The sequence below is a fragment of the Mustelus asterias genome, chromosome 3, assembly GCF_964213995.1.
Source record: "Mustelus asterias chromosome 3, sMusAst1.hap1.1, whole genome shotgun sequence".
Taxonomy (NCBI): domain Eukaryota; kingdom Metazoa; phylum Chordata; class Chondrichthyes; order Carcharhiniformes; family Triakidae; genus Mustelus; species Mustelus asterias.
Window position 1 is genome coordinate 6,191,588 of NC_135803.1, and position 22,460 is coordinate 6,214,047.

The following is a 22,460-nucleotide window of genomic DNA, read 5'->3' on the forward strand; positions in this document are numbered from 1 at the left end:
CGTTGCTTTTGATTTGATACGACAGGGGACCTGGACAACATAGTTATGGATAATCTCCAGTTTACAAAGGGTAGAATGTGAGGGGTTGGCAAGGAGTGAATGAAATAATCAAATCTGGAGGTAAATAAGGCAGGAATTAGGACCACACTGAGAGTACTGTGTACAGCTTTGGTCTCCTTATTAATGAAGGAATAGACTTGCATTGGAGATAGTTCAGAGAAGGTTCACCAGGCTGATTCCTGGAATGAATCTCATCAGGAAAGGTTGAACAAGTTGAATCTTTACCCAGTGGAGTTTAGAAGAATGAGAGTTGATCTTTTTGAAACATATAAGATGCGGAGGAGACTTGGCGGGGTAAATGCAAAGAGGATATTTCCCCTTGTGGGAAAATCTAGTAGCCGGGGAAGATAGGAGCAGGAGTAGGCCATTCAGCCCCTCGGGCTTGCTCTGTCATACGATAAAACTGTGACTAATCTGATTGTAGTCTTAACCCCACTTTCCTGTGTGTCTCTCATAACTCCAGATTCCCTTGTAAATCAAACAGGTCTAGATTCCCAGTTCTCGATTCCCAGTTCTAGATTCCTCCACAGGGAAAAACTTATTCGTAGCATCCCCCCTGGGGCATCACGGTGGCACAGTGGTTAGCTCTGCTGCCTCACAGCGCCAGGGACCCGGGTTCGATTCTGGCCTTGGGTCACTGTCTGCGTGGAGTTTTCACGTTCTCCCTGTGTCTGTGTGGGTTCCCTCCGGGTGCTCCGGTTTCCTCCCACAGTCCAAAGATGTGCAGGTTAGGTTGATAGGCCGTGCTAAATTGTCCCTTAGTGTCCCAAGATGTGTAGGTTAGGGGGATTAGTGGGTAAATACATGGGGTTATGGGGATAGGGGCTGGGTAGGATGCTGTTTCGGAGAATCACCGTGTCTGCGTGGGTTTCCTCCGGGTGCTCCGGTTTCCTCCTACAATCCAAAGATGTGTGGTTTAGGTGGATTGGCCATGCTAAATTGTCCGTTAGTGTCAGGGGGACGAGCTAGGGTAAATGTATGGGGTTATGGGGATAGGGCCTGGGTGGGATTGTTGCCGGTACAGACTTGAAGGGATGAATGGCCTCCTTCTGCACTGTGGGATTCTATGATTCGATGAACCACACACATCCATTCCCTTCACTCCGATGTGAGCACTTCAACAGGGACGGATAAGTCTCCTGCTACCTGCTCCATTCCTGAGGCTAAGGTAGACAATATGCAGGATTATGGGAAGAGTCACAAATCACTCAATTGGAGAGCTAGTACGAACCATGATGGGTCGAGTGGCCTTGTTCTGCGTGGTTACAATTCTTTCAATCTGTGATTCCAAGAAGTGGTGTTCTCTGCGTAGGCTATTCAAGGAACTGAGTGAGGGAATTGCAGACACTTTAGTCAGTGTTTAGAAAAACTCTCGAGATTCAGAACTTAATTATTTCAGAATGGGAAAGAGAAACCACGGCTTTCAGTTTCAGTCTGGGCGTGAGGAAGGTACTGGATCCGGTCATTGGGAACAGAGTAACTGAGTGCTTCAACATTAATTCATTGATCAAAGAGAGGAAACCGGAGCACAGGGAGGAAACCCCCAAACTCCAGATATCAGCAGGTTCAATGGATTGACCATGGTGAATGTGTGGGGTTACAGGGAGAGGGCTTGGGTAAGATGCTCTGTCAGACAGGCGAGGCAGACTCGATGGTCTGAATGGGATTCCATGATTCTGTCAAGTTCCCTCAGAATCTTATGTTTTTCAATAAGATCATTCCTTGATCTTCTAAACTCCAAGAGGCCCAAAATGCTCAATCTTTCCTGATAAGACAACCTCTTGTTTCCAGGAATCAGTAGCATGAACCTTGTCTGAACCGTTTCCAATGCTAATGTCTTCCTCCATAAGTAGGGAGGGCTAAACTCCACACAGTGCTCCAAGTGCAGTCTTACCAATGTCTAGTACAGCTGCAGCAAGACTTCCCTATACTCCATCTCCCTTGCAATAAAGGGCAGCATTCTGTTTACTAATTACTTGCTGCAACTGCAGGCTGACACTCTGTGATTCACGTACGTGGACACCAAAATCTCGTTATGCCAAAACATTTTGAAGTTCCTCTCTGTGATGACCCGCGTGAGGTCCATGGGGAAATCACTGATCCCCCTGTGGGACTCGTTGAGTACGAGTTCCCCTGGTAACAGGCAGTGGCCTGCCCAGCTGGATCTCATCTCCTGAGCCTTTTATAAGGCAGGCCCAGGACTGGGCTGGCTGAACTGCAGTCCCAGGCAGGGACAAGTGCGTGTACACCACAGCAGTGGTTTTACTTTGCATTCTGTAATAAACTATATTCCTTTCCAGTCAGGTTTCCTCTGACATTACACTCTCTATTTAAATATTCTGATTGTTATTCTTCCTGATAAAATGGATAACCTGTGCTGGTACTGGAGACACCCACCTTGCCCATCAGTGCCCAGTTCAATTTCCACCAGCTTTGAAACAATTGTAACTGGAAATAACCCAAGAGCCATGAAGTATCCTAAGAACAGGACATAAGAACTAAGAGAAGGATTAGGCCATTCAGCCCCTTGAGCCTGCTCCGTCATCCAATACAATCGTGGCTGCTCTCATCTTGGCCTCATCTCCACTTTCCTGCCCGTTCTCCACAACCCTTCAACCTGTTACTAATTTGTAATAAATCCTCGGAGGCAGAAGTCCCTTCATCAAAATCCCTTTATCTACAAGTCTGACAGCAGCATACAGAGGGCTTTCTGTTAACATCTACACTCGGAGTCCCAGAGGAACTGACACACCTGGTTAAATACAGAGCAAGAAGCTCCCTGATTGGTCCATCAATTTGGCCCTTAATCAGGGACATCTTTTGATGCCCAACCAAATAAACAAAATCAAATTAACTTCGGGACAACTCAAAAGGGGCAGCTCCCTAAAAGGAGGGGAACTGCCCGAAACAAAAGACAAAGTGGAAAGGAAACTTAAAACATCAAATTAAAATGTGATTAAAGGGGTCAATAATACAGCCCCCAGCCCCTGTGGTGCCCAGCGGGCACGGAAAGCATCAATTGTGCCCTCGGACATCTCATGCTCCCCTTCCAGGGATACCTGGCTGCGAATATAGCCGCGGTAGAAGGGCAGACAGTCAGGTTGGATGACCCCCCTCGATCACCTGCTCCTTGGACCTGTAGATGACACACCTTGCCAGGCCCAGGAGCAGGTTCACGAGGAGGTCCTCCTCCTGCCCCACCCGCCTCCCCCCCCCCCCCCCCCCCCCCCCCCCCCCTCCGTACTGGATGCCCGTAGCTTAGGAGCGTGGGGCTGAAGTGCAAACAAAACATCAATGAAAGGTTTCTGAGAAAACTGAAAAGTTGTGCATCCTATGACACAGAACATAGACAAAGAACAGTACAGCACAGGAAACAGGCCCTTCGGCCCTCCAAGCCTGTGCCACTCATTGGTCCAACTAGACAATTCATTTGTATCGCTCCATTCCCAGACTGCTCATGTGACTATCCAGGTAAGTCTTAAACGATGCCAGCGTGTCTGCCTCCACCAAGTTGGTGTCTCACTGAGGGAGTGCTGCTCGGGCTGCAGTAGAGTGTGACAGTTGGTGTCTCAGTGAGGGAGTGTTGCTCGGGCTGCAGTGGAGAGTGACAGTTGGTGTCTCACTGTGGGAGTGCTGCTCGGGCTGCAGTAGAGTGTGACAGTTGGTGTCTCACTGTGGGAGTGCTGCTCGGGCTGCAGTAGAGTGTGACAGTTGGTGTCTCAGTGAGGGAGTGCTGCTCGGGCTGCAGTAGAGTGTGACAGTTGGTGTCTCAGTGAGGGAGTGCTGCTCGGGCTGCAGTAGAGTGTGACAGTTGGTGTCTCACTGTGGGAGTGCTGCTCGGGCTGCAGTAGAGTGTGACAGTTGGTGTCTCAGTGAGGGAGTGTTGCTCGGGCTGCAGTGGAGAGTGACAGTTGGGGAAGTGTGGGGAAGTTTTTTTTTTGTTTTCTTTTTTCTTGCTGGTAATGGCTTCAGGGATGGCAGTTCAGGCAGTATGCTGCATCTCCTGTGGGATGTATGTGGTGAGGAAATCCAGTAGTGTTTCAGGAGATTTTAGTTGTAAGAAGTGCATTAGATTGCAGCTTCTGGAGGAGCGTGTAAAGGAGCTGGAGGGGGAGGTAGAGGAACTCCGCATAATTCGGGAGGCGGAGGTGGAAGTTGATAGGAGTTATAGAGAAATAGTAACTCCTAGAAATGAGGCTTGGGTCAATGCCAGGAGGAGGGGTAAGAAGCAATCGGGAAGACAATCCCCTGGGGCGGTTCCCCTCCATAATAGGTTTTCGGTGCTGGAGGCTACAGTTGAGGAGGAATCAACTGAGCATAGAGAGCAGATCTCTGGGGGTGAGCCGAGTGAGAAAGCTCAGGTGGTTAGGGGCTGTAAAAGACTGGGCCTTGTGATTGGGGACTCCACAATTAAGGGGACAGATAGGAGGGTCGGAACTAAAGGTAGGGACTCAGGGTTGGTGTGTTGCCTACCAGGGGCTGGGGTCCGGGATGTGTCTGACAGGGTATTCAGGACTCTTAGGGGGGAGGGAGATAAACCACAAGTTATTGTACATGTGGGGACACACGACATAGGGAGGATAGGGGAAGGGGATATTAGGCAGGGATTTATGGAGTTGGGGTGGAAACTAAAGGCCAAGACTGACAGAGTGGTTATCTCTGGACTCTTGCCTGTACCACGGGATAGTTTAGAGAGGAATAGGGAGAGGGAAGGTTTGAATTCATGGCTGAGGGGATGGTGCAGGAGGGAGGGGTTCAGGTACTTAAGCAATTGGGGCTCGTACTGGGGAAGGTGTGACCTCTATGAGAAGGATGGTCTACACCTTAATCAGAAGGGGACCAATATCCTGGGGGGTAAATTTGCTAAGGCCATGCAGGGAGGTTTAAACTGATTCGGGGGGGGGGAAGGATCCTGAGTAGTGGGGCTGAAAGTGAGGGATGCATGGATGGGGTGGAGCAGGGTTTGAAATGTGTATACTTCAATGCCAGGAGTATTCGCAATAAAGTGGGTGAACTTGCAGCGTGGATCAGTACCTGGGACTTCGATGTTGTGGCTATTTCAGAGACATGGATAGAGCAGGGGCAGGAATGGATGCTGCAGGTCCCGGGGTTCAAATGTTTTAGTCGAAGTAGGGAAGGAGGTAGAAGAGGGGGAGGGGTAGCATTATTGGTCAGAGATTGTATCACAGTGTCAGAGAGGAGGTTTGATGAGGACTTATCTGTTGAGGTAGTATGGGCGGAGATTAGAAATAGGAGAGGAGAGGTCACCCTGTTGGGAGTCTTTTATAGACCTCCTAAAAGTTCTAGAGAGGTTGAGGAAAGGATTGCGGAGTCAATCCTGCTTAGGAGTGAAAGTAATAGGGCAATTGTTATGGGGGATTTTAACTTGACTAATATTGACTGGAATTGTTATAGCTCTAGCTCGTTAGAGGGGTCAGTTTTTGTTCAAAGCGTGCAGGAAGGTTTTTTGACTCAGTATGTAGACAGGCCAACTAGAGGTGAGGCTATATTGGATCTGGTGCTGGGAAATGAGCCAGACCAGGTGCTAGACTTGGAAGTTGGTGTGCATTTTGGTGATAGTGACCACAATTCGGTTACGTTCACCTTAGTGATGGAAAGGGATAGGCATGAACCTCGGGCCAATGGTTTTAGCTGGGGGAAGGGTAATTATGAGGCTATTAGGAGAGAATTAGGAAACATAGGTTGGACTATGAGATTACAGGGACTGGGAACGTCCGACATGTGGAGTTTTTTCAAGGAGCAGCTACTGCGAGTCTGTGATAGGTATGTCCCTGTCAGGCAAGGAGGAATTGGTAGGGCTAGGGAACCGTGGTGCACCAAAAAAGTTTCTTTGTTGGTTAAAAAGAAAAAGGAGGCTTATGTTCGGATGAGACGTGAGCACTCGGGTAGTGCACTAGAAAGCTTTAGATTGGCTAAGAGGGAGTTGAAGAGCGAGCTTAGAAGGGCTAAAAGGGGACATGAGAAGACTTTGGCGGATAGGGTTAAAGAGAATCCTAAGGCGTTCTATAGGTATGTCAAGAACAGAAGGTTGGTTAGGGCAAGTTTAGGGCCAGTTATAGATGGCAGAGGGAAGTTATGTGTGGAACCGGAGGAGATTGGTGAAGCATTGAACCAATATTTCTCTTCGGTGTTCACGCAAGGGGACATGAATATAGCTGAGGAGGACACTGGGTTGCAAGGGAGTAGAATAGACAGTATTACAGTTGATAAGGAGGATGTGCAGGATATTCTGGAGGGTCTGAAAATAGATAAATCCCCTGGTCCGGATGGGATTTATCCAAGGATTCTCTGGGAGGCAAGAGAAGTGATTGCAGAGCCTCTGGCTCTGATCTTCAGGTCGTCGTTGGCCTCTGGTATAGTACCAGAAGATTGGAGGTTAGCGAATGTTGTCCCATTGTTTAAGAAGGGGAACAGAGACTTCCCCGGGAATTATAGACCGGTGAGTCTCACTTCTGTTGTCGGCAAGATGTTGGAAAAAATTATAAGGGATAGGATTTATAGTTATTTGGAGAGTAATGAATTGATAGGTGATAGTCAGCATGGTTTTGTGGCAGGTAGGTCGTGCCTTACTAACCTTATTGAGTTTTTTGAGAAAGTGACCAAGGAGGTGGATGGGGGCAAGGCAGTGGACGTGGTATATATGGATTTTAGTAAGGCGTTTGATAAGGTTCACCATGGTAGGCTTCTGCAGAAAATGCAGATGTATGGGATTGGGGGTGATCTAGGAAATTGGATCAGGAATTGGCTAGCGGATAGGAAACAGAGGGTGGTGGTTGATAGTAAATATTCATCATGGAGTGCGGTTACAAGTGGTGTACCTCAGGGATCTGTTTTGGGGCCACTGCTGTTTGTAATATTTATTAATGATCTGGATGAGGGTATAGTTGGGTGGATTAGCAAATTTGCTGATGACACCAAAGTCGGTGGTGTGGTAGACAGTGAGGAAGGGTGTCGTAGTTTGCAGGAAGACTTAGACAGGTTGCAAAGTTGGGCCGAGAGGTGGCGGATGGAGTTTAATGCGGAGAAGTGTGAGGTAATTCACTTTGGTAGGAATAACAGATGTGTTGAGTATAGGGCTAACGGGAGGACTTTGAATAGTGTGGAGGAGCAGAGGGATCTAGGTGTATGTGTGCATAGATCCCTGAAAGTTGGGAATCAAGTAGATAAGGTTGTTAAGAAGGCATATGGTGTCTTGGCGTTTATTGGTAGGGGGATTGAATTTAGGAGTCGTAGCGTTATGTTGCAACTGTACACAACTCTGGTGCGGCCGCACTTGGAGTACTGTGTGCAGTTCTGGTCCCCACATTACAGGAAGGATGTGGAGGCTTTGGAGAGGGTGCAGAGGAGGTTTACCAGGATGTTGCCTGGTATGGAGGGGAGATCCTATGAGGAGAGGCTGAGGGATTTGGGATTGTTTTCGCTGGAAAGGCGGCGGCTAAGAGGGGATCTTATTGAAACATATAAGATGATTAGAGGTTTAGATAGGGTGGATAGTGATAGCCTTTTTCCTCTGATGGAGAAATCCAGCACGAGGGGGCATGGCTTTAAATTGAGGGGGGGTAGTTATAGAACCGATGTCAGGGGTAGGTTCTTTACCCAGAGGGTGGTGAGGGATTGGAATGCCCTGCCAGCATCAGTAGTAAATGCGCCTAGTTTGGGGGCGTTTAAGAGATCCGTAGATAGGTTCATGGACGAAAAGAAATTGGTTTAGGTTGGAGGGTCACAGTTTTTTTTTTTTTAACTGGTCGGTGCAACATCGTGGGCCGAAGGGCCTGTTCTGCGCTGTAATGTTCTATGTTCTATGTTCTATGTTCTACCACCCTACTTGGCAGCGCATTCCAGGCCCCCACCACTCTCTGTGTAAAAAACATCCCTCTGATATCTGAGTTATACCTCGCCCCTCTCACCTTGAGCCTGTGATCCCTCGTGATCATCACCTCCGACCTGGGAAAAAGCTTCCCACTGTTCACCCTATCTATACCCTTCATAATTTTGTACACCTCTATTAGGTCTCCCCTCATTTTCCGTCTTTCCAGGGAGAACAAGCCCAGTTTACCCAATCTCTCCTCATAGCTAAGACCCTCCATACCAGACAACATCCTGGTAAACCTTCTCTGCGCTCTCTCTAAAGCCTCCACGTCTTTCTGGTAGTGCGGCGACCAGAACTGGACGCAGTACTCCAAATGTGGCCGAACCAGCATTCTATACAACTGCAACATCCGACTCCAGCTTTTATACTCTATACCCCGTCCTATTAAGGCAAGCATACCATATGCCTTCTTCACCACCTTCTCCACCTGTGCTGTCACCTTCAAGGATTTGTGGACTTGCACACCTAGGTCCCTCTGTGTTTCTATACTCTTGATGGCTCTGCCATTTATTGTATAACTCCCCCCTACATTAATTCTTCCAAAATGCATCACTTCGCATTTATCCGGATTAAACTCCATCTGCCACCTCTCCGCCCAATTTTCCAGCCTATCTATATCCTGCTGTATTGTCCGACAATGTTCATCGCTATCCGCAAGTCCAGCCATCTTCGTGTCATCCGCAAACTTGCTGATAACACCAGTTATTCTTTCAAATCATTTATATATATCACAAATAGCAGAGGTCCCAGTACAGAGCCCTGCGGAACACCACTGGTCACATACTCCAGCCAGAAAAAGACCCTTCGACTGTTACCCTCTGTCTCCTGTGGCCAAGCCAATTTTCTACCCATCTAGCCACCTCTCCTTGTATCCCATGAGCCTTAACCTTCTTAACCAACCTGCCATGAAGGACTTTGTCAAATGCCTTACTGAAATCCATATAGATGACATCCATGGCCCTTCCTTCGTCAACCATTTTTGTCACTTCCTCAAAAAACTCCACCAAATTTGTAAGGCACGACCTCCCTCTTACAAAACCATGCTGTGTGTCACTAATGAGATTGTTCCGTTCTAAATGCGCATACATCCTGTCTCTAAGAATCCTCTCCAACAACTTCCCTACCACAGACGTCAAGCTCACTATAATTACCTGAGTTATCCCTGCTACCCTTCTTAAATAACGGTACCACGTTCGCTATCCTCCAATCCTCAGGGACCTCACCTGTGTCCAATGAAGAGACAAAGATTTCCGTCAGAGGCCCAGCAATTACATCTCTTGTCTCCCTGAGCAGTCTAGGATAGATGCTATCAGGCCCTGGGGATTTGTCAGTTTTAATGTTACCTAAAAAACCTAACACTTCCTCCCTTGTAATGGAGATTCTCTCTAACGGGTCAACACCTCCCTCTGAGACACTCCCAGTCAACAAGTCCCTCTCCTTTGTGAATACCGATGCAAAGTATTCATTTCGGATCTCCCCTATTCCCTTGGGTTCTAAGCATAATTCCCCTCCTTTGTCCCTGAGAGGTCCGACTTTTTCCCTGACAACTCTTTTGTTCCTAACATATGAATAAAATGCCTTAGGATTCTCCTTAATCCTATCTGCCAACAACATTTTGTGACCTCTTTTTGCCCTTCTAACTCCCCGTTTGAGTTCTTTCCTACTCTCTCTGTATTCCTCCAGAGCTCCATCTGTTTTCAGTTGCCTGGACCTAACGTACGCCTCTCTTTTCTTTTTGATCAGATCCTCAACTTCCCTGGTTATCCACGGCTCTCAAATCCTACCTTTCCTATCCTTCCTTTTTACAGGCACATGCCTGTCCTGCAGCCTTATCAACTGTTCCTTAAAAGACTCCCACATGGACTTACCCCCAAACAGCCTCTCCCAATCAACGGCCACCAATTCCTGCCTAATCCGGCTATAGTCAGCCTTCCCCCAATTTAGCACCCTACCGGTAGGACAGCACTCATCCTTGTCCATTACTATCCTAAAGTTAACAGAGTTGTGGTCAGTATGACACAGAGACATGGTCCACGGACTCCACAAGGTTGCAAAAAGGACCCTTGATCAGGGAGTTCATATTCTAATAGGTCCACCTCAATTGCCTGATTAAAGTCATTACATCATTAAACATCTGTCTATCTCCTCCAATTTTCTTTAGAATTCTCCCAGGAGAATCTGACTGTTAAATGCCACATCAAGCAGAATGATTCATGGGATGGAGTATGTGCTGACCTCTGACCCTGTGACCTCGATGTGCATAAAACAAGTTATGATCTAAGAGTTTAATCAAGGGGTTTTCCTTTTTAAATTGTTTTGAAGGTTTCCTCCAAACATCATCGAACAGATTGAGAAATTCAATGTTTCCGAAGCCTGTTTCTTACCCGCTCCGAGATCCATCAATCTTATATTGGGTAAGTCACAAATAAAGTCCTAAACTGGTCTTTAAATTGAGAAACCCAGGTGAAGGCATCAAGACCAAGGTCACTTTGAGATTAATCTGCGGCCGCTGATGAGACAGCTGCTGGAATAAAACAGAGATACTCCAGAGGTCTGTGGAGAGAGGGTCAGAGTTCACGCTTCCGGTCAAAGACCTTTTATCAGATCAGTTCTGACTAAAGGTCATCAAGGTTTAAAAATTAGTCCAGGGCATCAGGGGGGTCAAATTGAGGTGTACAAAATTATGAGGGACTTAGACAGGGCGGCACGGTGGCACAGTGGTCAGCGCTGCTGCCTCACAGTGCCAGGACCTGGGTTTGATTCCTGGCTTGGATCACTGTCCGTGTGCAGTTTGCACGTTCTCCCCGTGTCTGCGTGGGTTTCCTCCGGGTGCTCCGGTTTCCTCCCACAGTCCAAAGATGTGCAGGTTCAGGGGATTAACAGGGTAATGCGGATCGGGCCTGGGTAAGAGTCAGTGCAGACTCGATGGGCAAAATGGCCTCCTTCTGCACTGTACGGATTGTGTGATTCGAGACAGGTCGGCAGGAAAGACCTGTTCCCCCCTCGCTGAGGGGTGAATTCTCAGGGGGCTTAGATTTAAGGTGATTAGAGGGGACATGAGGAAAAAACCTTTTCACCCAGAGGGTAGTGGGTGTCTGGAAATTCAGTGCCTTGGTTTGTGGTTGAGGCTGGATCTGCATCTGAAATGCTGGGATCTGCAAGGCCTGATTAGATTCTGTACATAATTAAACATCTGTCTATCTCCTCCGATTTTCTTTAGAATTCTCCCAATTTTCTCCAGGAGAATCTGATTGTTAAAGGCAACATCAAGCAGAGTGATTCATGGGATGGAGTATGTTCAAAAAAAAGTTTATTTATTCGTGTCACAAGTAAGCTTACATTAACACTGCAATGAAGTTACTGTGAAAATACCCTAGTCGTCACACTCCAGCGCCTGTTTGGGTAACACTGAGGGAGAATTTAGCATGGCCAATGCACCTAACCAGCATGGCTTTCGGACTGTGGGAGGAAACCAGAGCACCCGAAGGAAACCCACGCAGACACGAGGAGAATGTGCAGACTCCACACAGACAGTGACCCAAGCCAGGAATTGAACCCGTGTCCCTGGTGCTGTGAGGCAGCGGTGCTAACCACTGTGCCACCGTGACGCCCCATTTTAATGGGATTAAAATGAGCGACTAATTTCTTCTTCCTCTCTTGTGGCCGGTGCACACATGATGGGCTGAATGGCCTCTTTCCGCACCATCACCTTTCTATGATTCTAACTGTCGGGGTCTGCTTCCTGTGGTTGACACAAACACTTTTACTTTTACCTCAGAGAGCCCACAGCAGTCGGTTTTACACCCTCCCCAAAAAATGGCACCTCTGACACTGCACCACTCCCTCAACGTCAGCACTGGGGTGGGGGGAGGGGGTGGGGGGAGGGTTAGGTTATGTGCTCAAGGCTGTGGATTATGGATTTTAACCTTGACTGTCTCGGTGATCAGAGTGCAGCTGACACAGTTTAACATGTGGGGAGGTTTCAAAATTCTGCGATAGTGGTGCTTCTGTCGTCGAGTTTCTGAGTTAATTTCTCTTGTCCCTGTTCTTGTGTAGAATTGAGCTGGTTGGAACTGGGTGTGTTTGCTGCACTAACAGCCATGACTGCGCTGTCTGTCATCATCTACCTGGAGAACACTTACTATTTACTGAAAAAAGTCAGGTGTCCCTTTAAGATGAAGACCTTAGTGTGGATTAGCGCAGCACCAACTGTGAGTTCATCTGTTTGATTTGATTTGATCTGATTTATTATTGTCATATGTATTAACATACAGTAAAAAGTATTGTTTCTTGCGCGCTATACAGACAAAGCATACCGTTCATAGAGAAGGAAAGGAGAGGGTGCAGAATGTAGTGTCACAGTCATAGCTAGGGTGTAGAGAAAGATCAACTTAATGCGTGGTAGGTTCATTCATAGTCTGACAGCAGCAGGGAAGAAGCTGTCCTTGAGTCGGTTGGTACGTGACCTCAGACTTTTGTATCTTTTTCCCGACAGAAGAAGGTGGAAGAGAGAATGTCCGGGGTGCGTGGGGTCCTTAATTATGCTGGCTGCTTTTCCCGAGGCAGCGGGAAGTGTAGACAGAGTCAATGGATGGGAGGCTGGTTTGCGTGATGGACTGGGCTATATTTGTGATCCTTTGTAGTTCCTGTCTTGGGCAGAGCAGGAGCCCATACCAAGCTGTGATACAACCAGAAAGAATGCTTTCTATGGTACATCTGTAAAAGTTGGTGAGAGTCGTAGCTGACATGCCAAATTTCCTTCGCCATAAAGTTAACTGTTACTCCTGAGAAAATGTAAGGAATCACAGTGAATTTGCAGAACAGAACCAGGCCATTTGGCCCAACTGATCTGTGCTGGTGTTTATGCTCCACACGATAAGCCTCCCAGCCCTTCTGTTTTTCCACGTACAAGAAACCCAAGTCCCTGTGGATGTCCAAGTTTCACAATCTTCAATCATTTATAAAATATTGTTTATTCCTTTCACAGTTACACAGATAGATGTAAAGGGATATGATATAATTGGCATTACGGAGACGTGGCTCCAAGGTGAGCAAGGATGGGAACTAAACATTGAGGCTATTCAGTGTTTCAGAAGGACAGACAGAAAGGAGAAGGTGATGGAGTTGCATTGTTGATTAAGGATGATATTGATACGATATTGAGGAAAGATATCAGCAGAGTTTGTTGGTCTGGACACGGGGTTCTTTGCTGAGTAACAGGGAGGATGGAAGGTGTTTAGATTGTCCTGCATTCTCCTCTCTCTGCTCACTTCCTCAATGAGTGTCTCCTCCTGTTCCAGGTGATCGGTGCCACGTCCTGTCTGGGTCTCTGGGTTCCTCGGGCGATCATGTTTGTCGATATGATGGCAGCAACGTAAGTGGCAGAGCACTCCCCAATCCCAGTGAGCCTCACACACAGCCCGGACCCTCACACACAGTCCGGACCCTCACACACAGTCCGGACCCTCACACACAGTCCGGATTCTCACACACAGTCCAAACCCTCACACACAGTCCAGACCCTCACACACAGTCCGGATCCTCACACACAGTCCGGATCCTCACACACAGTCCAGACTCTCACACACAGTCCCTCACACACAGTCCAGACCCTCACACACAGTCCAGACCCTCACACACAGTCCCTCACACACAGTCTGGATTCTCACACACAGTCCAGACCCTCACACACAGTCCAGACCCTCACACACAGTCCAGACCCTCACACACAGTCCCTCACACACAGTCCGGATTCTCACACACAGTCTGGACCCTCACACACAGTCCGGACCCTCACACACAGTCCGGACCCTCACACACAGTCCCTCACACACAGTTCAGACTCTCACACACAGTCCGGACTCTCACACACAGTCTCTCACACACAGTCCGGACCCTCACACACAGTCCGGACTCTCACACACAGTCCAGTCCCTCACACACAGTCCCTCACACACAGTCCGGACTCTCACACACAGTCCGGACCCTCACACACAGTCCGGACCCTCACACACAGTCCAGTCCCTCACACACAGTCCCTCACACACAGTCCGGACTCTCACACACAGTCCCTCACACACAGTCCAGTCCCTCACACACAGTCCAGTCCCTCACACACAGTCCCTCACACACAGTCCGGACCCTCACACACAGTCCAGTCCCTCAGACACAGTCCAGACCCTCACACACAGTCCGGATCCTCACACACAGTCCGGACTCTCACACACAGTCCCTCACACACAGTCCAGTCCCTCACACACAGTCCAGTCCCTCACACACAGTCCCTCACACACAGTCCAGTCCCTCACACACAGTCCAGTCCCTCACACACAGTCCAGACCCTCACACACAGTCCGGACTCTCACACAGACCCAATCCTATTACACAGCCCAGATTCTCTCTCTATCTCTTTCTCTCTGTCACATTCACTCTCTCTATAACTCTCTCCCTCTATTAATCTCTCTCTCTATCACTCTCTCTTTCTATCTCTCTCCCTCTCTGTCACACGCACTCTGTCTATCACTCTCCCTCTCAGTCTCTATCTTTATCACTCTATCACACTCTCTATCTGTCTCTTTCACACTCTCTCTCTCTGTCACTACCTATCACTCTCTCTCCTATCACTCTCTTTATCACTCTCACTCTCTCTCTTTATCACGTTCTCTCTCTCTCCCTCTATCACTCTCCCTCTCCATCACTCTCTCTCACACTCTCTTTATCTCACTCTCTCTCTCTACCACACACTCTCTCTATCGCTCTCTCTCTTTAGTTTACACATTCTCCAATATCCTCTGAAAACAGGAGTTTGTTCTGTGAGATTGCTGTGGCTCTAATCCAATACTTTAACCTGATCCTAACACGAGTTAGTCTAACTCGAATACTGAACTGTGACCTTTGATCCTCCAACATGTCCCTTCACCCCATGGTAAATGAGGTAAATACGGAGTTTGATTTTGGTTTGAACGCTCTCTGTTTCCTCAGCTATTTTGCGGTGTGTTTCTATTTGCTGCTCTTGGTGATTGTGGAGGGTTACGAGGGACAGGAAGCCTTGCTGGAACACTTGGAGACGGTCTCAATCGTGGTCAGTACGGGCCCCTGTTGCTGCTGCTGCCTCTGCCTCCCTCACATGAGAATGACCAGGTGAGAGGTCACTGAGCACAACACCTCCAATCAGAGAGAAAGGAAAGAAAGGTTTGCATTTCTATAGCGCCTTTCCCCACCTCCAGGTGGATGGGAGGGTCTTATAGCCAATGAAGTCACAGAATCAGGATTTTATCCCGACTAATTCAGAGGAGTGGGTGTCACTGGGTGTCACTGGGTGTCACTGGGTGTCACTGGTGTCACTGGGTGTCACTGGGTGTCACTGGCGAGGCCAGCATTTATTACCCATCCTTAATTGCCCCTTGAGAAGATGGTGGTGAGCTGCCTTCTTGAACGGCCGCAGTCCGTGTGGTGTAGGTACAACCACAGTGCTGTTAGGGAGGGAATTCCAGAATTTTGACCCAGTGATGGCAAAGGAACGGCCGATATATTCCCAAGTTAGGATGGTGAGTGACTTGGAGGGGAACCTCCAGGTTCGGGCAGCATGGTGGCACAGAGGTTAGCACTGCTGCCTCACAGCACCAGCGACCCGGGTTCGATTCCTGGCTTGGGTCACTGTCTATGCAGAGTCTGCATGTTCTGGATGAGGAAGTGGAGGGATGGGTTGGTAAGTTTGCTGACGACACCAAGGTAGGTGGTGTTGTGGGTAGTTTGGTGGGATGTCAGAAGTTGCAGCGAGACATAGATAGAATGCAAGACTGGGCGGAGAAGTGGCAGATGGACTTCAACCCGGATAAGTGTGTAGTGATCCATTTTGGCAGATCCAATGGGATGAAGCAGCAGTATAATATGAAGGGTACCATTCTTAGCAGTGTAGAGGATCAGAAGGACCTTGGGGTCCGGGTCCATAGGACTCTTAAATCGGCCTCGCAGGTGGAGGATGCGGTCAAGAAGGCGTACGGCGTACTAGCCTTCATTAATCGAGGGATTGAGTTTAGGAGTCGGGAGACAATGCTGCAGCTTTATAGGACCCTGGTTAGACCCCACTTGGAGTTCTGCGCGCAGTTCTGGTCACCTCATTACAGGAAAGATGTTGAAGCCATTGAAAGGGTGCAGAGGAGATTTACAAGGATGTTGCCTGGATTGGGGGGCATGCCTTATGAGGATAGGTTGAGGGAGCTTGGTCTCTTCTCCCTGGAGAGACGAAGGATGAGAGGTGACCTGATAGAGGTTTACAAGATGTTGAGAGGTCTGGATAGGGTAGACTCCCAGAGGCTATTTCCAAGGGCTGAAATGGTTGCTACGAGAGGACACAGGTTTAAGGTGCTGGGGGGTAGGTACAGAGGAGATGTCAGGGGTAAGTTTTTCACTCAGAGGGTGGTGGGTGAGTGGAATCGGCTGACGTCGGTGGTGGTGGAGGCAAACTCGTTGGGATCTTTTAAGAGACTTCTGGATGAGTACATGGGATTTAATGGGATTGAGGGCTATAGATAGGCCTAGAGGTGGGGATATGATCAGCGCAACTTGTGGGCCGAAGGGCCTGTTTGTGCTGTGGCTTTCTATGTTCTATGTTCTATGTTCTCCCCGTGTCTGCGTGGGTTTCCTCCGGGTGCTCCAGTTTCCTCCCACAGTCAGAAAGACGTGTGGGTTAGGGTGCATTGACCGTACTAAATTCTCCCTCAGTGAACCCGAACAGGCGCCAGAGTGTGGCATTTAGAGGAATTTCACAGTAACTTCATTGCAGTGTTAATGTCAGCCTTACTTGTGACACTAATAAATAAACTTAAAAAAAGAATAAATTTAAAAAATAAATTGGTGGAAAGAACTCCTATATAAATGCATTGCCAAAAATATACAATCTCACAATCATGATTAGATTTCACGTGGCTTTCAGGAAGAGTGATGTTGAGATGTGATAAAAATATTGTGAGTAAAACAGAGAATGAATGGGGTTAAAATCTCTGAGCGTTCACTCTGCAGTACCGCCATATCCCTGCTGTTGGCACTGCTGGGCAGTCATTGAACATGGAGCAGCAGCACCACTAGGTGGACACCAGCAGTACTGCAGCCCCAAGGCTGGACTTTAAAATCATTGTTAAACTAAATTAGCTAAATAAAGACACCGAGAGGGTAACCACAGTGTCATCACATGTTTACAATGACTGACTTCTTGCTTAAATAGATAAATCAGTAATTGCTCCCCTGGCTTGCATTTCCTCTCCCTACCCTGCCATCAATATAAATTCATCCAAAATTCTACCATTGTCTCAATTTGCACGAAGCCCTGTTCGCCGTCACCCCTGCACTCGCTGAATTACATTGGCACCCAGTCCAGCAACATCTCAGGAATTAAGTTCTCATCCTTGCCTTCAGCTACCTTCATGGCCTTGCCTTCTCTGTCACCTCCTGCAGCCCCTACAACCCTCTCAAACCTCTGCATCCTCCAATCTGGCCACTTGCATATCCCCGATTTCCATCGCTCCGCCAGTGGAGGCCGTGCCTTCAGCTGCCTGGGCCCTGAGCTCTGGAATTCCCTCCTTGAACTCTCCCCCTCTCTTTACCTCCTTTAAGGCAATCCTTAAGACCTACCTCTTTGACCAAGCTTTAGCTCAGCTGTCCGAATGTAGCTCAGTGTCAGATATTGTTTGTCCCTGTCAAGCACCTTAGAACATAGAACATAGAACATAGAACATTACAGCGCAGAACAGGCCCTTCGGCCCACGATGTTGCACCGACCAGTTAAAAAAAAAACTGTGACCCTCCAACCTAAACCAATTTCTTTTCGTCCATGAACCTATCTACGGATCTCTTAAACGCCCCCAAACTAGGCGCATTTACTACTGATGCTGGCAGGGCATTCCAATCCCTCACCACCCTCTGGGTAAAGAACCTACCCCTGACATCGGTTCTATAACTACCCCCCCTCAATTTAAAGCCATGCCCCCTCGTGCTGGATTTCTCCATCAGAGGAAAAAGGCTATCACTATCCACCCTATCTAAACCTCTAATCATCTTATATGTTTCAATAAGATCCCCTCTTAGCCGCCGCCTTTCCAGCGAAAACAATCCCAAATCCCTCAGCCTCTCCTCATAGGATCTCCCCTCCATACCAGGCAACATCCTGGTAAACCTCCTCTGCACCCTCTCCAAAGCCTCCACATCCTTCCTGTAATGTGGGGACCAGAACTGCACACAGTACTCCAAGTGCGGCCGCACCAGAGTTGTGTACAGTTGCAACATAACGCTACGACTCCTAAATTCAATCCCCCTACCAATAAACGCCAAGACACCATATGCCTTCTTAACAACCTTATCTACTTGATTCCCAACTTTCAGGGATCTATGCACACATACACCTAGATCCCTCTGCTCCTCCACACTATTCAAAGTCCTCCCGTTAGCCCTATACTCAACACATCTGTTATTCCTACCAAAGTGAATTACCTCACACTTCTCCGCATTAAACTCCATCCGCCACCTCTCGGCCCAACTTTGCAACCTGTCTAAGTCTTCCTGCAAACTACGACACCCTTCCTCACTGTCTACCACACCACCGACTTTGGTGTCATCAGCAAATTTGCTAATCCACCCAACTATAACCTCATCCAGATCATTAATAAATATTACAAACAGCAGTGGCCCCAAAACAGATCCCTGAGGTACACCACTTGTAACCGCACTCCATGATGAATATTTACTATCAACCACCACCCTCTGTTTCCTATCCGCTAGCCAATTCCTGATCCAATTTCCTAGATCACCCCCAATCCCATACATCTGCATTTTCTGCAGAAGCCTACCATGGTGAACCTTATCAAACGCCTTACTAAAATCCATATATACCACGTCCACTGCCTTGCCCCCATCCACCTCCTTGGTCACTTTCTCAAAAAACTCAATAAGGTTAGTAAGGCACGACCTACCTGCCACAAAACCATGCTGACTATCACCTATCAATTCATTACTCTCCAAATAACTATAAATCCTATCCCTTATAATTTTTTCCAACATCTTGCCGACAACAGAAGTGAGACTCACCGGTCTATAATTCCCGGGGAAGTCTCTGTTCCCCTTCTTAAACAATGGGACAACATTCGCTAACCTCCAATCTTCTGGTACTATACCAGAGGCCAACGACGACCTGAAGATCAGAGCCAGAGGCTCTGCAATCACTTCTCTTGCCTCCCAGAGAATCCTTGGATAAATCCCATCCGGACCAGGGGATTTATCTATTTTCAGACCCTCCAGAATATCCTGCACATCCTCCTTATCAACTGTAATACTGTCTATTCTACTCCCTTGCAACCCAGTGTCCTCCTCAGCTATATTCATGTCCCCTTGCGTGAACACCGAAGAGAAATATTGGTTCAATGCTTCACCAATCTCCTCCGGTTCCACACATAACTTCCCTCTGCCATCTATAACTGGCCCTAAACTTGCCCTAACCAACCTTCTGTTCTTGACATACCTATAGAACGCCTTAGGATTCTCTTTAACCCTATCCGCCAAAGTCTTCTCATGTCCCCTTTTAGCCCTTCTAAGCTCGCTCTTCAACTCCCTCTTAGCCAATCTAAAGCTTTCTAGTGCACTACCCGAGTGCTCACGTCTCATCCGAACATAAGCCTCCTTTTTCTTTTTAACCAACAAAGAAACTTTTTTGGTGCACCACGGTTCCCTAGCCCTACCAATTCCTCCTTGCCTGACAGGGACATACCTATCACAGACTCGCAGTAGCTGCTCCTTGAAAAAACTCCACATGTCGGACGTTCCCAGTCCCTGCAATCTCCTAGTCCAACCTATGTTTCCTAATTCTCTCCTAATAGCCTCATAATTACCCTTCCCCCAGCTAAAACCACTGGCCCGAGGTTCATGCCTATCCCTTTCCATCACTAAGGTGAACGTAACCGAATTGTGGTCACTATCACCAAAATGCACACCAACTTCCAAGTCTAGCACCTGGTCTGGCTCATTTCCCAGCACCAGATCCAATATAGCCTCACCTCTAGTTGGCCTGTCTACATACTGAGTCAAAAAACCTTCCTGCACGCTTTGAACAAAAACTGACCCCTCTAACGAGCTAGAGCTATAACAATTCCAGTCAATATTAGTCAAGTTAAAATCCCCCATAACAATTGCCCTATTACTTTCACTCCTAAGCAGGATTGACTCCGCAATCCTTTCCTCAACCTCTCTAGAACTTTTAGGAGGTCTATAAAAGACTCCCAACAGGGTGACCTCTCCTCTCCTATTTCTAATCTCCGCCCATACTACCTCAACAGATAAGTCCTCATCAAACCTCCTCTCTGACACTGTGATACAATCTCTGACCAATAATGCTACCCCTCCCCCTCTTCTACCTCCTTCCCTACTTCGACTAAAACATTTGAACCCCGGGACCTGCAGCATCCATTCCTGCCCCTGCTCTATCCATGTCTCTGAAATAGCCACAACATCGAAGTCCCAGGTACTGATCCACGCTGCAAGTTCACCCACTTTATTGCGAATACTCCTGGCATTGAAGTATACACATTTCAAACCCTGCTCCACCCCACCTCTGCAATGCCGTGCATTGCAGTCCCCATCCATGCATCCCTCACTTTCAGCCCCACTACTCAGGATCCCTCCCCCCCCCCGAATCAGTTTAAACCTCCCTGCATGGCCTTAGCAAATTTACCCCCCAGGATATTGGTCCCCTTCTGATTAAGGTGTAGACCATCCTTCTCATAGAGGTCACACCTTCCCCAGTACGAGCCCCAATTGCTTAAGTACCTGAACCCCTCCCTCCTGCACCATCCCCTCAGCCATGAATTCAAACCTTCCCTCTCCCTATTCCTCTCTAAACTATCCCGTGGTACAGGCAAGAGTCCAGAGATAACCACTCTGTCAGTCTTGGCCTTTAGTTTCCACCCCAACTCCATAAATCCCTGCCTAATATCCCCTTCCCCTATCCTCCCTATGTCGTGTGTCCCCACATGTACAATAACTTGTGGGTTATCTCCCTCCCCCCTAAGAGTCCTGAATACCCTGTCAGACACATCCCGGACCCCAGCCCCTGGTAGGCAACACACCAACCCTGAGTCCCTACCTTTAGTTCCGACCCTCCTATCTGTCCCCTTAATTGGGGATGTTTTGACAATGTCAAAGGCGCTATATGAATGCAAGTTGTACAAAATTACCATCTTTCAGTGGATGTTTCTGAGTTAGAGGGGGTGCCTGGAACTCGCTGCCGGGGGAGGGAGTGGAAGCAGATACAACAGAGACTTTTAAGGGGCATCTTGACAAATACATGAATAGGATGGGAATAGAGGGATATGGTCCCCGGAAGGGTCAGGGGTTAGTTCAGTCGGGCAGCATGGTCGGTGCAGGTTTGGAGGGCCGAAGGGCCTGTTCCTGTGCTGTAATTTTCTTTGTTCAATTTTTCTTTCTGTCTGCTCAGACATAAATTCAGGATTTTTGTGCTGGGATCTTTCCAAGTGGCTTTCCTCCGACCTGTCATTTATTTCCTGGGAATCGTTTTATGGACAAATGGACTGTACGATCCGGATGATGTGAGTGAGATGAAAACAATATTATTGAATCTTTGACTGTTGGGTTGAGGCTTTATTGGTCACCTCAGGTGAACTTAATAAATCTCCCGGACTATAAGGAGGAGCAGAGTGAGATTTCCCTAAACTCCCCACCCAGGCCACTGACCGCAACTGTTAAGGTGATCCGGCTGACAAACTGACCTCAGTTTTCTGGCTTCAAAGATCATATAATTCCTGTGGAATTCTCTACCACAGAGTTTATATCCAGAGTCCCCATAACTGCCCTTCCCACTCACGACACCCTGTCCTCAAATTAGTAATCGGCTTCAAGTAAAGTAAGTATGGAATGTTGGCATTTATAGCTAAAGGAATAGAATATAAAGGTGAGGAAGTATTGCTGCAACTATACAAGGCATTGGTGAGGCCGCACCTGGAACATTGTGCACAGTTTTGGTCCCCTTATTTGAGGAAAGATGTAGTGACATTGGAGGCAGTTCAGAGGAGGTTCACTAGATTGATTCCAGAGATGAGGAGTTTGTCGTATGAAGAGAGATTGAACAGTTTAGGCCGATACTCTCTGGAATTTAGAAGAATGAGGGGAGATCAAATTGAGGTAAACAAGGTGATAAAAGGTATGGATAAAGTAGACGTGAAGCGGATGTATCCGCTGGTGGGACATTCTAGGACGAGAGGCCATAGTCTCAGGATAAGGGGCAGCAAATTTAAAACAGAGTTGAGGAGAAACTACTTCTCCCAAAGGGTTGTGAATCTGTGGAATTCACTACCCCAAAGTTCAGTGGATGCTGGGACAGTGAGTAAATTTAAGGAGGAGTTAGACAGATTTTTAATTGGTAATGGGTTGAAGGGTTATGGGGAGAAGGCAGGAAAAGGGGGATGAGGAGCATATCAGCCATGATCGAATAGCGGAGCGGACTCAATGG

At 47.9% G+C, this 22,460-nt stretch overlaps 1 protein-coding gene across 1 annotated transcript in view; it reads left to right on the plus strand.

Annotated features, from left to right (window-relative positions):
- Positions 1-22,460, plus strand: part of LOC144486402 (organic solute transporter subunit alpha-like) — an 87,004-nt gene that overhangs the window by 50,126 nt on the left and 14,418 nt on the right. The window contains exons 3-7 of the mRNA XM_078204445.1: positions 10,274-10,365; positions 12,008-12,162; positions 13,252-13,325; positions 14,933-15,091; positions 21,429-21,540. Coding sequence (XP_078060571.1) covers positions 10,274-10,365; positions 12,008-12,162; positions 13,252-13,325; positions 14,933-15,091; positions 21,429-21,540 — 592 coding nt within the window. The remainder of the gene's footprint in view (positions 1-10,273; positions 10,366-12,007; positions 12,163-13,251; positions 13,326-14,932; positions 15,092-21,428; positions 21,541-22,460) is intronic.